The 14,892-nt window shown below is 40.7% G+C and overlaps 1 protein-coding gene across 1 annotated transcript in view; it reads left to right on the forward strand.

Moving 5' to 3' along the window:
• Positions 1 to 14,892, forward strand: part of grin2aa (glutamate receptor, ionotropic, N-methyl D-aspartate 2A, a) — a 134,772-nt gene that overhangs the window by 73,222 nt on the left and 46,658 nt on the right. Inside the window, exons 2-3 of the mRNA XM_078270447.1 lie at positions 7,934 to 8,100; positions 13,019 to 13,406. Of these exons, the coding sequence (XP_078126573.1) occupies positions 7,934 to 8,100; positions 13,019 to 13,406 (555 nt within the window). The remainder of the gene's footprint in view (positions 1 to 7,933; positions 8,101 to 13,018; positions 13,407 to 14,892) is intronic.

Raw genomic sequence — 14,892 nt, forward strand, 5'->3', positions numbered from 1 at the left:
ACTGCATTCATGCTGAATATATTCTTTTATGACGTCAAATACAGCCATGTTTAATAATATGTGTGTGCTTGTGTGTGCTTGTGGGTGTGTGTGTGTGTGTGTGTGTGTGTGTGTGTGTGTTTGTGTGTGTCTCCTATTGCAGTTGAAGGCTACTGGTTCCCTGTAATTATTATCAAACACAAACAAAGGATATCTGCTCCCCTCGTTTCACACAAAGCAGTTTATTAACACATCCACAACCCACTTCAAGAATACACACTCATATTCACAGTGCAATCTGCTTATTGCTTTAAAAATACTGGAATCGACCGAATACACTTCCACAGTGTCATAAGAGTCAGTCAGAGCCATTTACAAAGGGATGCAGTAAATTCGCATAATGTGTAAGTAAAAAGACACTACCAGAGCAATGTTGTTAGCACACTGATATTGCTTTCTGGTAATAATGAGATGAAAAGAAAATCACAAGGAGACTTGCTTCTTGTACAGGTTCGTTAAATTGTTATTGTAAACATGGCGAGCATTTCTGGCCTGCACTTTTCTTGCTGTTTGTCTCTACAAAGGCTTTTTGGCTGCATTTAGCATATCTGAGGTAAAGTCTATTTCCATGTGATGTCATTGGCTTACATTATATTGTTTTAGCCTCAGGTTTGAATTATGAAATTGGTTTTAAAGGGGATCATAAACCAATGATTTCAGAAGGTTTTCTCAGCATGTAATGCTTCCGTTAAAGTGGAAGTGATATATTAGGTGTGTTAGTGACGTTATTAGGTTTTCACATGAACAGTGGGAAGCTGGGTGAACATGACATGCATAGCGTGTCTGTTTGTGTATGTTCCTGTGGTTTGATTGGTTTCTATATACACAAAGTTCCACTTCCGGGATTGCTCTGGTGCCGTGGGAAATTCCGCCGGATGTCCCTCATTTAGGCCTGATGTCCTTTACCTAGGGCTTTCTTTGTGTTTATGATTCATGAGGACTATGGTTAACAATCTGAGTTTTCTGTTGCACGACTAAAACAACCTTTGAACGTACATTGGTTTAAAGAAATGCCAACAAACCAGAGCATGTTTTTCTCTTGATTGCCATTACTGTTAGAAGTCAGCACACCCTTCAGCAGAGCCTTGCTGTTCCACACATGAACATGTTTAGTCCACTGTCAATTTCAAGTCCTATGACATCTTTCTAATCATGAGTTGTATTTATTTGGGAAAGAAAACTGATTAAAACTGTCTCTTCTCAGGTTATCTACATCTCCTATGTCTGTATTTGACAGAGGATATTAAAAAAGGATTATTACTTGTTGGAAATAGCATGTGGTCTTGGTACAAGTGATTATATCGCTTCCTCCTGCTGAAAAGTGTCAGTTTAATAATGTCTTGTTTTTTTTGGCAAACATACAGAATATACCTTGAGAAACATATGAATATGGCCTGAATCCTCATTTCTTTAATTTGGGATACATCCAACCCACCAAGCAGCACTTGTTTTAGCAAAGTTTCTACTTTCCTAATTGGCTTGCCTGTATTTCATCTTTTTTCCTTGAAAATACTCAGTGGGAGGAAGAAGTAAGTGGTGCCAGAACATATATTGTCATTTCTTGTACATTTGGAATTTGTTTATACATTTTCCCGGTCATTGGATGTTTTTGGCACCAGTATGTCTGATGTAGTATTAGCGCCAATCCAGCTCCACATACACAGAGACACCTGTTTTTTGGCAAAACTGCAAAATTAAAAGTAAATAATTGGATAGTTCTAAACTTCAGAGCCTGGCCAAGATGCAAAGCCAGATTCTATATATGTATGATACTGTACAAATAATCTAGTGTGTTGACGTTTAGCATTTTCATATTGAACCGCTGCCTGTCATATTTTTGCACTATAAGTATCATATGATACACCTGGCACCTTTGGAGACCACAAGTGGCAGGAAGTGGAAGTTTATATAATGTTTGCCATATTTTTTTTGTACTTTTTTTATGTTTCCTGTCCGAACATAATATTGGGAAACCTCACTCTGGTAAAAGCAGTGCAATTACTGTGTACTGTCAGTGGTGGAAGAATTATTTACATTGTTTGCTTAAGTAAAAGTACTAATACCACACTGTTAAAATACTCTGTTACAAGTAAAAGTATGTAAGTATAATCAGGAAAATGTACTTAAAGTATTAAAAGTAAAAGTACTTCCTCACAATTTAGAAAGTGTAAAGGATCCAAACAGTTGTGTGTTTAAAGGTCTAATCGTTTCAGCTGGACTTGTAGGCCGTTATATTGTTGGCTAGTTTAATTTATAATAAAATATCAGATTTTATAATCTACATGTGTTGGGTGTGCAACAATCTTAATAAAGTAACTAGTAACTAAAGGTGTCAGATTAATGTAGTGGAGTAAAAAGTAGAATATTTCTCACTGAGATGTAGTGGAGTAGAAGTAGAAAGTGGCATGAAAAGTAAGTAAAGTACAAATACCTTAAATGTGTACTTAAGTACAGTACTTCAGTAAAGTTACATTCCACCACTGTGTACAGCAATCAGTTCAGAATCAGTTTTATTGGCCAAGTATACTTACATACACAAGGAATTTGACTGTGGTAGGTGTAAACTCTCCATACATTCAACAAATAGACATAGTAGTAGTGAACATTCAGTAGACAAATAGTAATATAGACACATACTGTACAATAGAGACAACAATGTACATATAGGCACATATCAACATAAATAAAAAAAATACAAATATACAAATAAGACATAATATCAAGACACATAGAGTGGGATGTAAAGTGCAAAAAGTAATAGTGCAAAGTAGTGTACAAGATGCATGTTGGAATGATAAGTATGTAATGTGTAGAGAAGTGGGTGAGTGGCCGAAGTGGGGATGACCCCACTCATCTGCAGATCAGTAGAGTGATGGCAGTGGGAAAGAAGCTGTTCTTATGTCTGGTTGTTTTTGTGCGCAGGGATCTGTTATTTTATCATTCAGTTTCTGAGAGTTATTTGTTTGTAGTTTTGGCTCCAAAGTGACTCTCTCTGTCAGTGTGGTTTATATGGTGAGTGCTGCCTGCTTGGCATTTCAGTTTGTTTCCACAGACATTTCAAGCTCCTTTCTTTTGCTGCAGCTATTTTTATGCCTGTCTGTTTAAATTTAGTAACACCAACCTTGTTTCTGCGCCAGTGAACACCGCAGAGCTTTAAACCCAACAGATATCAGGGTATCTATGGCAGATCTAAGTGATACAGGGATATACTGTATATGACATCCCTTAAAATATAAATATATGCAGGTTTTGGCGTGCATGTGTACTATCAGGCCTTTGTCTTGGTGAGTGTGTACATCACAGCCTCAACTCACAATTCACTACACACTCATCTGTGTGTGTTTGACTTGTTGTTTTCTGTACATGTGTGCGTGTCATCCGACCAGACAGTGCATGATGCTATCAGCAGCAGAGGATATTAGGACTACTATTTATAACTCCCCTCTATCTCAACTTAGACACACTGTCCTGCCCCCCGGGGCCAGTGCTTGTTTGTGCGTGTCTATGTGTGCGTCATTGTGGACGTGTGTGTGTCTGTTTGTGTGTATGCAACAGAGTGGGAAGTTTGAGAGCGGGAGACTGTGAACGTGATAGACGGTGCAAGAGGGAAAGAACTTTGAATGACAGACTGTGTGTTTATGTACGAACGTACTGTGCGTGTGTGTGTGTGTGTGTGTGTGTGTGTGTGTGTGTGTGTGTGTGTGTGTGTTTGTTTGTGTGGGCGCTGCTTGCTGAGGGTGTGAATGGAAACAAAAGACATGTCACACTTGACAAGGGTGAAATGAGAGGATACGATTGACTGTTTTCTGATGTTACGGATTTTGAGCTGTCCCAATTAGAGACCATCATACGCTGCTTAGTCACTCCATCAGTCTCTTCTCCAGTCCTCAACCCATCTCTCTTTTCTCTCTTTCTGCCCTGCATCAAAATGTCCTTGTCTTCATGAAACTATTTCTGCCTGCCACTCTAAAGCAAATTTGCTTCCTTTTGGTGTGTTTTTTGTTGTTGCTTTCCTTTAGGTTTCATTTCTTATTTTGTTCACCATATCTGTTCTTGTGTGTCATATTGTCTCCCTCTATCTCTTTCTCTCACTCAACTGCATTGCAAAAACCTTGAAGATAAAATACCCGTACACGTAATGAGCAATAACAAAACATACAATATAAAAATATGAAATACAAAAGCACACACACGATTGGAAGATGTATCACAATGCATAGTTGTATGAAATGTAGTGATTCCATTTCTTGCATTTTTGTTTCTCCTGGAAAGAGACATTTAAACAGAGAGCTATCAGATGACAGAAACAGGATTGAAGTTGTGGTTGTCTTCGCTCTCTCAGCAGGAGAGTGAGAATAAAGACAAAGATGTGAGGATTTATTCAGTTCTTTGTTCTCAGTGTCCTGAGTCTGCTTCACTCAAGTGTTCAATAGAGGGGGCCTCTGGTCTCAGAATTATAGGTTAGGCCAACATAAAGTGCCTAATTTCTGAGTTAGAATAGTGAAGCCGGGCTCACCATTTGCACATTGCAAGCTGCGCTTCTGATCATGCATCGAATAAAATGAGAATATTCAGCCCTCTTCAGTCCCATTGCGTTCTGTTGGGTTCAATGTGATGAGATCCTGTTAAAATAAAGACACATGATTTGGCCTGCACAAATAAGCGCAGGCACGTGCCCAGTCTCATTTGAGACCAGAAAAGAGCAATTATTTTGTCATAAGGAAGATTTCCCTTTTGTGGGAGAATTTGGCTTCCTCTCCCGGAGTTCCTGGAGATTGAATCCTTTCAGACAGGCCCACACACACACACACACACACACACACACACACACACACACACACACACACACACACGCATACAAACCATTGCCAAAATAAAAAAACATGAAACAGAATTCTTTAGAGATTATTCATAACCAATGTTAGCTTTAGCTAAATTAAATTCGATGAGCATGAGCAGTGTTTAGCACGGCGGCTAAACAGACCTTTTATTTTTTATTTTAAGAAAAACCTTTCATTAATGAACTCAAAGGAAACTTCGATGGCACTTTGTCAGCAAGGTGTTTCGTCAACAGGTGGCTGTTGTAGATGTCAGTACTTTAATAACTATGACACAAAAAAGCATACCAAACATCAAATTCCATCCAAAGTCACATATTAATCTGCCACCTTATTCTACTATATGCATTCCATGACTGGCCCTGTGTCGTTGTATATTGTAGCTAAGTGTGGGAGTATTGGCCGCTGCTGTGATGAAGACAGGGAGTGACACATCTTGTAGCATGACCTCCCTCCTGTCCCACCATGCTCAAGCATTGCTTCAGTTTCTGCCCTATTAGAGCACACGCACGCACGCACACACGCACACACACACACACACACACACACACACACACACACACACACACACATTCAAAGCCTCTGAAGAGCACTTGAGTCTGAGTATCGAGTGAGCCGGCCTCACATACAGATACAATACCATTAAAGAGCACTCCAGAGTCTTGATATACAGGGAAAGAGACACACACTCACCACCGCACAAATAATGCAAACAGTGAATACCCACATTATTCAGGGGCTATCAACACAATAGAAAATAAAAGCTAGGTCATGCATATAGCGATGAAATTACATACAATGCACTGATATGGGTACATATCCACTACATGCATTCCCTGCTTCCTACTTGTGTCTGTTTGCATCCCCCCAATGCCCTCTTCACTCAGTTGCGATACATGTATACCTACTCTGTGTCTTAGAAGTGTGACTGTCTACAGGAAAAGAGATGTACAGTAATAGACCAGCAGACCAGTAGGTTGCTCGTATGTAAAAAAAAAAATGGTATGAGTAAAATAAAATAAAATATTGAAAGGTTATAATTTAATAGTAATACTTTAATTGAAAAGTTACATGTACTCACATCAGTTCTTTGTTGGCGGTTTAAATTGTATTAAGTGAGTAAAAACTCCACCTTTTTGTGGAAATGGAGATAATGATTGAGATTTTTCCCCATAACACGCCTTTCCTTCCCTCGATAATGGTCTTTGCAAAACTATGATGGTGTTTTAGGTCTTTTATTTAAAACAAAACACAAAACAATGAGTTCTAGTTTCACCTGGATCCGATGCAGCCAACCATTTACTTAATGTTTATAGACTCATTATGTTTAAGCACTTAATGATTCAGTTTTCTCTCTGAAACAATGTAATGTATTGGCAGTGTGCCAATACACAACATTACATTACATAGCACGTAACATGTTTGGTTGACATTTGTCAACTGAAGTAGACTTTAGCTCAGCTCAGCAGTGCAAGCTTTGCTCTGCGAATCTGCTTTGGAGAAGTGTACAGTCAAAATGAAATATTTGAACTTGGTGTGACTCTGGAGATGCACATAACCATCACTCAAAATACAATGCACAAGGAAATACGTGCTTTAAATAAATATGTTCCACAATGAAGCCACAGTCACATCAACGATAACGACACTATCTCATGTAGTAACTGATCACTTGTCTTTTTCATTTGTTCTTCTTCCAAACATCGTAGTCATTAGGCCTCTCTATAGACAATAGGCCTCTTCAAAATGTGTTTGCAGCATATAGGATTGAGGCTAATGCTAGGCGACATTACACTACACAGTACTATAGCTCCTAGCATTACAGTTGCTGCTTCATCACACACACCAACACTTTTCTTTTTCTTTTTAGTCACACTGTGGATGAAGTCCTGTAAATGCAGGCTGCAGGCAGCATGCACATGTAGTGCACTCTTTTATGTGTGTCAGTGTGTATAAGTGCATGTGTTCCATTTGTTCAATGTAAGAGCAGGTGTAATCTTACAATGTAACACCGGGAATAATCTCCTTCTCTTTTTTTGTGTCATATCTCTCGCTCCAACCTGTTGTTCTGGGTCTCTTAGCCCTCATTCTTCTTCTTTTTTATAGCTGTCAGGTTGCAGCCTCACACACACACACACACACACACACACACACACACACACGCATAATGACGTGCACACACACCAACCTGCAAGTCTGTCTGTCTTAGAGTGCCAAAGACAAGTGGTGTCGAGATAAGTCATGTGTTAACTCCCTGACATTTCAACAGAAATCTACACACAACAGATCATACAGATCAACAAACAACCAAGGACGAAGTAACGCTTCGTCAGTCCATACATTCCGTAATGCCACACTCTTCTTTTTCTTCCTCACTATTCCTCCCTATTTACTTTGACTCATTTCACATAATTTAATAGCCCGCACCATAATGACTCATTAAAAACGAAAACCTACAAAATAAATGAACAGAGTTAATTTGTCCACCTGTAATAGGGCTTGTCTGCTCTGTCCAAGCCCATGTCTCAGTTTGGCTGAATTAAGTGGCAAATGATTCTGAGTCATGTTTAATGGAGTGGAAGTGACTCAAGAGTGAATGTAACCCTCGTTCCCCAGAACCAGGCCCACAGAGTTCTGCAGCCCGACTGTACTGCACCAATTCAATTTGGGCTTAATTGAATTGTTCTGAGCCCTTCATCCATATCTTTTCTCCACAAGAAGCTTACTACTCTCGATGTGTGTGTGTGTGTGTGTGTGTGTGTGTGTGTGTGTGTGCAGGTGTGTGTGTGTGTGTGTGTGTGTGTGTGTGTGTGTGTGTGTGTGTGTGTGCGTGTGCGTGCGCGTGTGTGTGTGTCTGTGGGTAAGAGAGAGGGAGTGTATGTACTGCCAAATTTGAAATGCTATGTTGTTGATTGATAGTTCTGAGATGCAGTCTGAATTTGCTAGTTTACTATTAAGGGAAGTGAAACAAAAATCCAACTAAATCTCTTCTTCCCCTCCTTTATCTCCCTCTTTTCTTATTCCCTCCATCCTTCTCCCCGATTCTCTTTTCTCAGGATGTGAAGTCGACGTTCTTCCAGTTCGGTGCCTCCATCCAGCAGGAGGCTCTGCTGATGCTGAACATCATGGAGGAGTATGACTGGCACATCTTCTCCATTGTCACATCCAAGTTCCCCGGCTACCAGGAGTTCATCAACATCCTAAAACTTACCGTGGACAACAGGTAGAATCAACTAGACACATGCTTTGCACTGTTCTCTACAGTTTTACTTTCATCTTCGGTTGCATCTGATTACTATTAAATTGGATATGGTAGCTAAAAAGAAGATTCAGCAGCGAAATGCTGTACACTACAATTCTGAGTTGTTTGAACTACAGAAATCTGTTTAGAATGATCTTAATGAATAATGCAACAAGGACGAAGCATGTAAACTGTGCTGTTTGTTTATTCAGAATGGAACGGATCGCAGATGGATTCGAATGAAGAAACGTAAAAAAAAACCCCTCTACCCTAGTTCCCTCAGCCGAATAGTGAGGGTAACAGATCAAGGCAGCAACATAATCAAAGCCCTGGAACCTCATGAGACTTACTTGTCTCAATCACCTAATTAATACTGTCCTTCGCCACGGTCTGCATGCTGAGGCACTGGCCGACAACAGTGCTGCAGATGGGGGAGACACAACGTAGCACAGTTTACCTCACAATCAAGTCAGTGCAGGACATATACTGAGAGCTACGGGAGAAGATGGAGAGGCATAGCTTTCTCCTCACCGAATAAGGCTAATAAAGTAATGATTAAAAAACACAAATGCTTGATCAACGGGATGAGGAGGAGGGAGGGGAAAGCTAGCCTTGTTTTGTTGGAAAATACTTCGAACGTCAACAAGAAGTGCCATCACCCAACATCGTTTTTCGTTTTTTTTTTTGGTTGGGGGTTTGCTGGGATCCTAAAGAGAACTGTTTTGGTGTTGGGAGAAAAGACTAATTTGCTGCAATAAGTTAAATGTATTAAGCTTAAGACATCTTTTAGTTTCTTTGTTTACTTAGTTATTTTTGTAAACAAATAAACAGTCTGCAGCTCTATTATCTGAGCAAATACAAGTATCAGATTGGTACTCGGTATCTGCAGATATTCGATATTTTAAAAATCAGATTGGGGGGCGCCTGGGTCGCTCACCTGGTAGAGCGTGCGCCCATATAAAGAGGTTTACTCCTCGATGCAGCGGCCGCGGGTTAGACTCTGACCTGTGGCCCTTTGCTGCATGTCATTCCCCATGCTGCATGACATTTCTCCAAGCCTATTTCTCCATTTTGTGTTTAGTCTTCTCCATTATCACTGCAAATTTCCCCAGAGATTGGGAAAGTATACTTTCTAGAAGAGTTAGTGCCCACAATGTTTTAGCCTTGTATTTTTCATCTCCTCCACTCATACAGTATTTACTTCAAAGACAGGCAGCACTAAAAGGATTCCATCAGCATTCTTAAAATGAATGTAGATGACAGGTAGGTTTACTACACATGCAGTTTGGCTGTTTGCCGCACCTTTAGGTCACTATGACTGATGGTGTAGCTCTCTGCAGAGAGAAAGAGAAATAACTGCTAAAGAGAACAGTAAACCATCATTTTTGGCAAAGAAGAAGTCAAATTAATGATCCATGTTCAGCAGTGTTGAGATGTTGGCAAGGGCTGGTGCCTGAACCCATGATATATTAAAGCCCAGCTGAGGAGGGTCTTTTTCATTAGCAGTTACTCTTTATGTCAAAAAACTCTCTGCCTGTGTCCATATTTGGTAACACTGGTTAGAATTGTTTTAATTACAAGTAGAGTGGCAACAGATGGCTAGCTGGCTGATTGAATAACATTATGAATGTGTCCCTCAAACAAGTGTTGCTATCAGGAAACTGGGAAGTGTGAGCTACTAAAAATATCTCACAATTGATGTAATCTACCCAAATAGGAATCAGATCCTGTACACATTTTCTCTTCCAGCAACTCTAAGCCGTGTTTATGCTTCAATCAATATCCACTTCATATATATGTATTTATCATACTTTAGTGAAGACAGCTCCACAGTATTACAGTTTTGTCATAATGAAAAGTAACTTAACATCCCAGTGTCAATATTCGTACGACCTCCGTCAATGTTGAAATAATAGCCATACTTTATAAAACAAGAAATGTTAAAGAGCTCATATTATACTTATTTTCAGGTTCATGGTTGTATTTAGAAGTTATACCAGAATAGGTTTACATGGTTTAATAAAAAAAAACAAAAAAACACCATATTTCTGTTGTACTGCACATTGCCGCAGCTCCTCTTTTCACCCTGTGTGTTGAGCTCTCTGTTTTAGCTACAGAGTGAGACATCACACTTCGGTTCCATCTTTGTTGGGAGTCGCACATGCTCAGTATCTAGGTAAGGACTACTAGCCAGTCAGAAGCAGAGCATGAGGGCGTGCCACGCTAGCAGCTAGGCGAGAGATTATAATGTGTGTTACAAAGTGACGCACGATCGTCACGGAAGTAAAAGCTAGACTACAATAGAGCTGTTTGGAGCCGTTTGAACAGTGTTTTCTGTTGGAGATGGTAAGTGCCTTTGGGGTGGACTTTAGTCTTTTTCACTTTGAAAACCTGTAACATGCATACAAAGATATATAACACAATAAAGGAAAGGGAAAAAGCCAAAAAGCATAATATGAGCACTTTAAGCCCAATTACCTGCAATTACGCATTGTCGATTTCCCATCTCAGCATTCAGTTCGTTCTCAGTGACTTAGTCATGGGCAGACAGTTTTAATACTAATGAACTTCCATCATTCACAACAGTAAATTGGACCAGTGAAGTCAGTGAGTCAAAGCTGACCTGAGCATGGAAACATATTAGTATGTGCAGTAGCCCACAAGTACAGGCCCAGATATATGACATGAGAGTGAGGAAATATATTTTGCGGATGACTACTTACATAGGCTGTCTGGTGGAGATGAATGCAGGCAGGTAGGTGGTGTGCCTGTCAGTATATTCTGCAGATTTAAAGGAACAGAGCTGGGTTTTTGGACAGAAATGGTTGTTCAGACATTGGACACATTTTACCTATATGATCTGGATAATCTCAAACACACACTGTACACACTCACATGTTTCAACCGAGATGATTGATCTGCAAGTAAAGCGTGCAGAGGGGTAAAAAAAAGTAATTGTAAATCAGTATCCACAACTATATAATGATTTATTTAATGAAGAGGATGAGTGTCGGTTTGTTTAAAAGAAAAACATTTTTAACTGGGTGTGAAAAAAGGTAATGTATTTTTGTTTAATATTGCAGTATTACATACTCCCATCCTTGTTATTACCCGTGAATGGGTCTCTGTGTATCATTGTCTAGTTACTAGTCATCTGGGACTTGTGGACCATTATGCCTCCAGACAACAAGTCCTAGATCACTCTCATGTTATACTACCTGTCTATTGTTGGATGCTTGCACGGTGGTTAACTGCTCCCCTCTTTTTCCTATTGTGTGTCACACTTTGTAACACTCAGGGCCAGATGTATGTACATTTGCAAAAGTAGCGTTATCAGCGCCATGGCCAACCCGCAGAAAGTGCACGCTGTGATACATCAGCTTACGTCGTATTTACCAAACCTGCAGTTCATCGGGTAATCTATAAACTATACCGTAAATTGCGCGCATTTAAAAGTGCAATTGAATGGTTGATGGCAATGAAATCCTGCTTGATGCGTGTTATTTCGGCATTAGTGGTGGGGAAATGTATGTATTGACTAGTGCGCTGTAGCAAAGCGTAAAGTACTAGTGCTATGATACAGCTGAGTGCAGACTGCGATATTTCCACTGCTGATGCCATGACTGTTTGAAATGATCCTGATGCCAATATTTGTAATGTAGCGAGTTTAACAACTGCTGGAATGGAATGTGAACGCTGAGTCGGAGATTCAATGTCATCTTTGATTTCTTCCAGAAACTGTGATATTGCATGGCTGCTTAATCTGTAACGCTTAATGAGTTTGTGTTCACTCAACTGAAAAAGTGTGATCCTTTTCAGTCTCCTTGGCCTGTGTCTTCGTCTTGCTTTTAAGAAGCGGACAATTTTCACCGCAAAATAGAGGCGCGCTTTCACGGGCGGTGTTTGTACATACCGCGGAATACATAATTAGGCGCACTTTACGCTTCTCCTCCCATCTCTTTATGGGAAACTCCCACTTTCCCCTTCACACACCCATGAATGCATATGCATGACATTGCCATTTTCAGTTCCCGCGACAGGTAGTCTGCGCTTTTACCTCAGTGCGGCCTGTTTGTACATACCTCGCCATGCTTTTACGCGCACGTTGCGAAACAAATACGCCTGAAGTGGGCGCAAAAGCGTAAACTGTACATCTGGCCCTCAGTCTCCAATGTGTGTGTGTGTGTGTGTGTGTGTGTGTGGTCTGCATCCATCTTTGTCCCTCACTCTGCCAGCTCTGCCACCAAGGGCCTGTTCTCCTGATACCACAGCATGCTTCCAGTTTATGATTGGATATGACTAGATGATTATGAAATACTCCAGAAATGCATTATCATTTTAATAAGTGCTTGCTACTTCTAACTCTGGCAGAACTAGATAATAATTTGCTTTGGAATTATACAGATCTGTTTTCCTTCACGGTTGCTTTGAGCATTACAGTTTAAACACTCAAAACATCTATATTCAGCCACATGCTTGTGCAGGAGGAATAAAATATTAATTAACCTATTTTTTTGTCCAAGAGTTGTGATGTCAGCTGCATTCCATGTTGATAACAGCATTATTTTCTGATAACTGTTGTCCCCAATTAGCACATTGACCACAGGCCCTTCCACATTAAGAGGCCAGTGTTTGTTCTCCTTGTCCTTTAGTTGTGTGGGCTGGAACCTGCTGAGCATCATTATACAGGACCAGCTTTAGAATTTGCATTCTCCATTTAATCTTAATGTTTCCCCCCTGACAATAAGCACTTTACACCTATTAGCATTCACATTGCACTCAGCAATGATATTAATTACAATGGATAATTATAACTGCCCTTGCCAGCACCTGAGCAAAGTCAATAGTCTATTAGTTAAATATTAACATTTCACTCCTGTCCTCGTTATCCTTGCTTTAGTTTTGTGGGCTGGGACCTACAGAATATCATTATTCTGGATGCGGTGGAGGAAGACAGCCGGTCTCAGATCATGCTCAAGAAGGTCCAGTCCCCAGTGGTCCTGCTCTACTGCTCCAAGGATGAGGCGGTGTACGTCCTGGAGGAGGCTCGCTCCCTGGGCCTCACCGGATTTGGATACATCTGGATTGTGCCGTCGCTCACCACTGGGAATCCGGAAATAACACCCGAAGAGTTTCCGCCGGGAATGATTTCAGTGTCATACGACGACTGGGACTACCCGCTGGAGGCGCGGGTTCGGGATGGTCTGGGGATCATAACGTCAGCAGCGGCAGCCATGTTGGAGGAGTATGGCGACATCCCTGAAGCGAAGACATCATGTTACGGCCAGATGGAGAAGACGACCAAGCTGCCACCCAGTGCATTACACAAGTAAGTAAAGACGGAGTGTGTGGATGTGTTTGTTTTGGCCTACAATTAGAAATACAATGAGCTGTGTGTCCTTTAAGAGGGAAGATAAATATAAACATCAGAATTATAAAGGTTTTTATTAGGCTTTGTGTATTTTTATAACATAAAGAGAGTGGCTGTGTTAATGCACATATACGTGTGTGTGTGTTGGGGGGGGATCTGTGTGAGTCTGTGTGTGTGTATGTTTGTTTGAATGTGTGGCTTCCTGCTACAGTCTGTTTGTCTTCACCCCTGGTAATTAGACACTTCCACACAAGTTTCCACCAACTCTGCGTTAAGGATTGAGATTGAAGAAAGATGCAATTACTGGATTAGGATTGAGAGTTAGTGCTAAGAGGACGTGTAGGAGTTGGAATGAGAGGGGAATGAAAGAGGTGAATGGGAGTTGAGGAGGGAGTTTGTTATTTAGGCAGTGAAGAAAGAGGGAAGGGAGGAAACTGAGACTGGGGTAACAGCGGGAAGCAGCTACAAATGAGTGCTCTCCAAAATTGAAGTGCTCCTTGATGAGTCCTTCTGTTACCCTTCTCATTTATTCCTCCATCTCTCATTCACTCTCTTCTGCTCTCCTTCTCATCATGTGCTCGCTTCCCAGCAGCCAGTGGGAGATGTTGCAGGTCTTGCCAGCTTAGTCTGGCTTTCCATCTGGCAGAGGGGGGGGGGGAGACACACACAACCTGTGTTTACATCCCGATGTTGTTTCTTTTGTTTTTTTAAATAATGAAGTGTGAAATCAGAAATCGTACGTCTAAATGACAAAATTGTATTCCAAAATGCATTTACAAAAACAAAAGAATTAGGAATGCTGTCTGTCTCTACCGTACAACAACAAGATGCTTAAATGATGAAATGATTGAGAAGAAGAACAAATTGAGCTACACTCAAAAGCATAAGGATGTGTTTGATATTTAATAGTCATCATTTTGGCAAAAACTGTGCATCAATATTCTATTGAGAATTGATCCAGTGTGTAAGTGTCACAATTCATGAGTTCGCTTTTGTCTCAGATGAAGGCTTGAAATACAGCTAATAACTAACCCCTATTTTCCACCGGGCGCGTCTGTGGGCGGCCCCCACGAGCAATCGCTGCCATTCAAGTCAATGCTTGGTATTCCACCAGCCGCGCCACGGCGCGTCCCATAAGCGGCTCTCTGCTCCGCTCCGCTAAAGATACGCGCCAGGTCTATTTTCATGCAAGTTGTGGGCCGTTCGGACAGTCGGGCATGAAGTAAAATAGCCAGAGTATCCAGTCAATTTACCAAAAGACAATATGGTACGGTATGTCTCCTATACAACACTACGGACGATGAGAGATTCATCTTGGAGGTTGAAAAACATAATAAGACATCACAGATCTTTTTTAGAAAGACAACGCCAGAAAAGAGAAGGCATGGAGTTTAACTGTAGGA

Source organism: Sander vitreus, chromosome 15 (assembly GCF_031162955.1).
Source record: "Sander vitreus isolate 19-12246 chromosome 15, sanVit1, whole genome shotgun sequence".
Classification (NCBI taxonomy): Eukaryota; Metazoa; Chordata; class Actinopteri; order Perciformes; family Percidae; genus Sander; species Sander vitreus.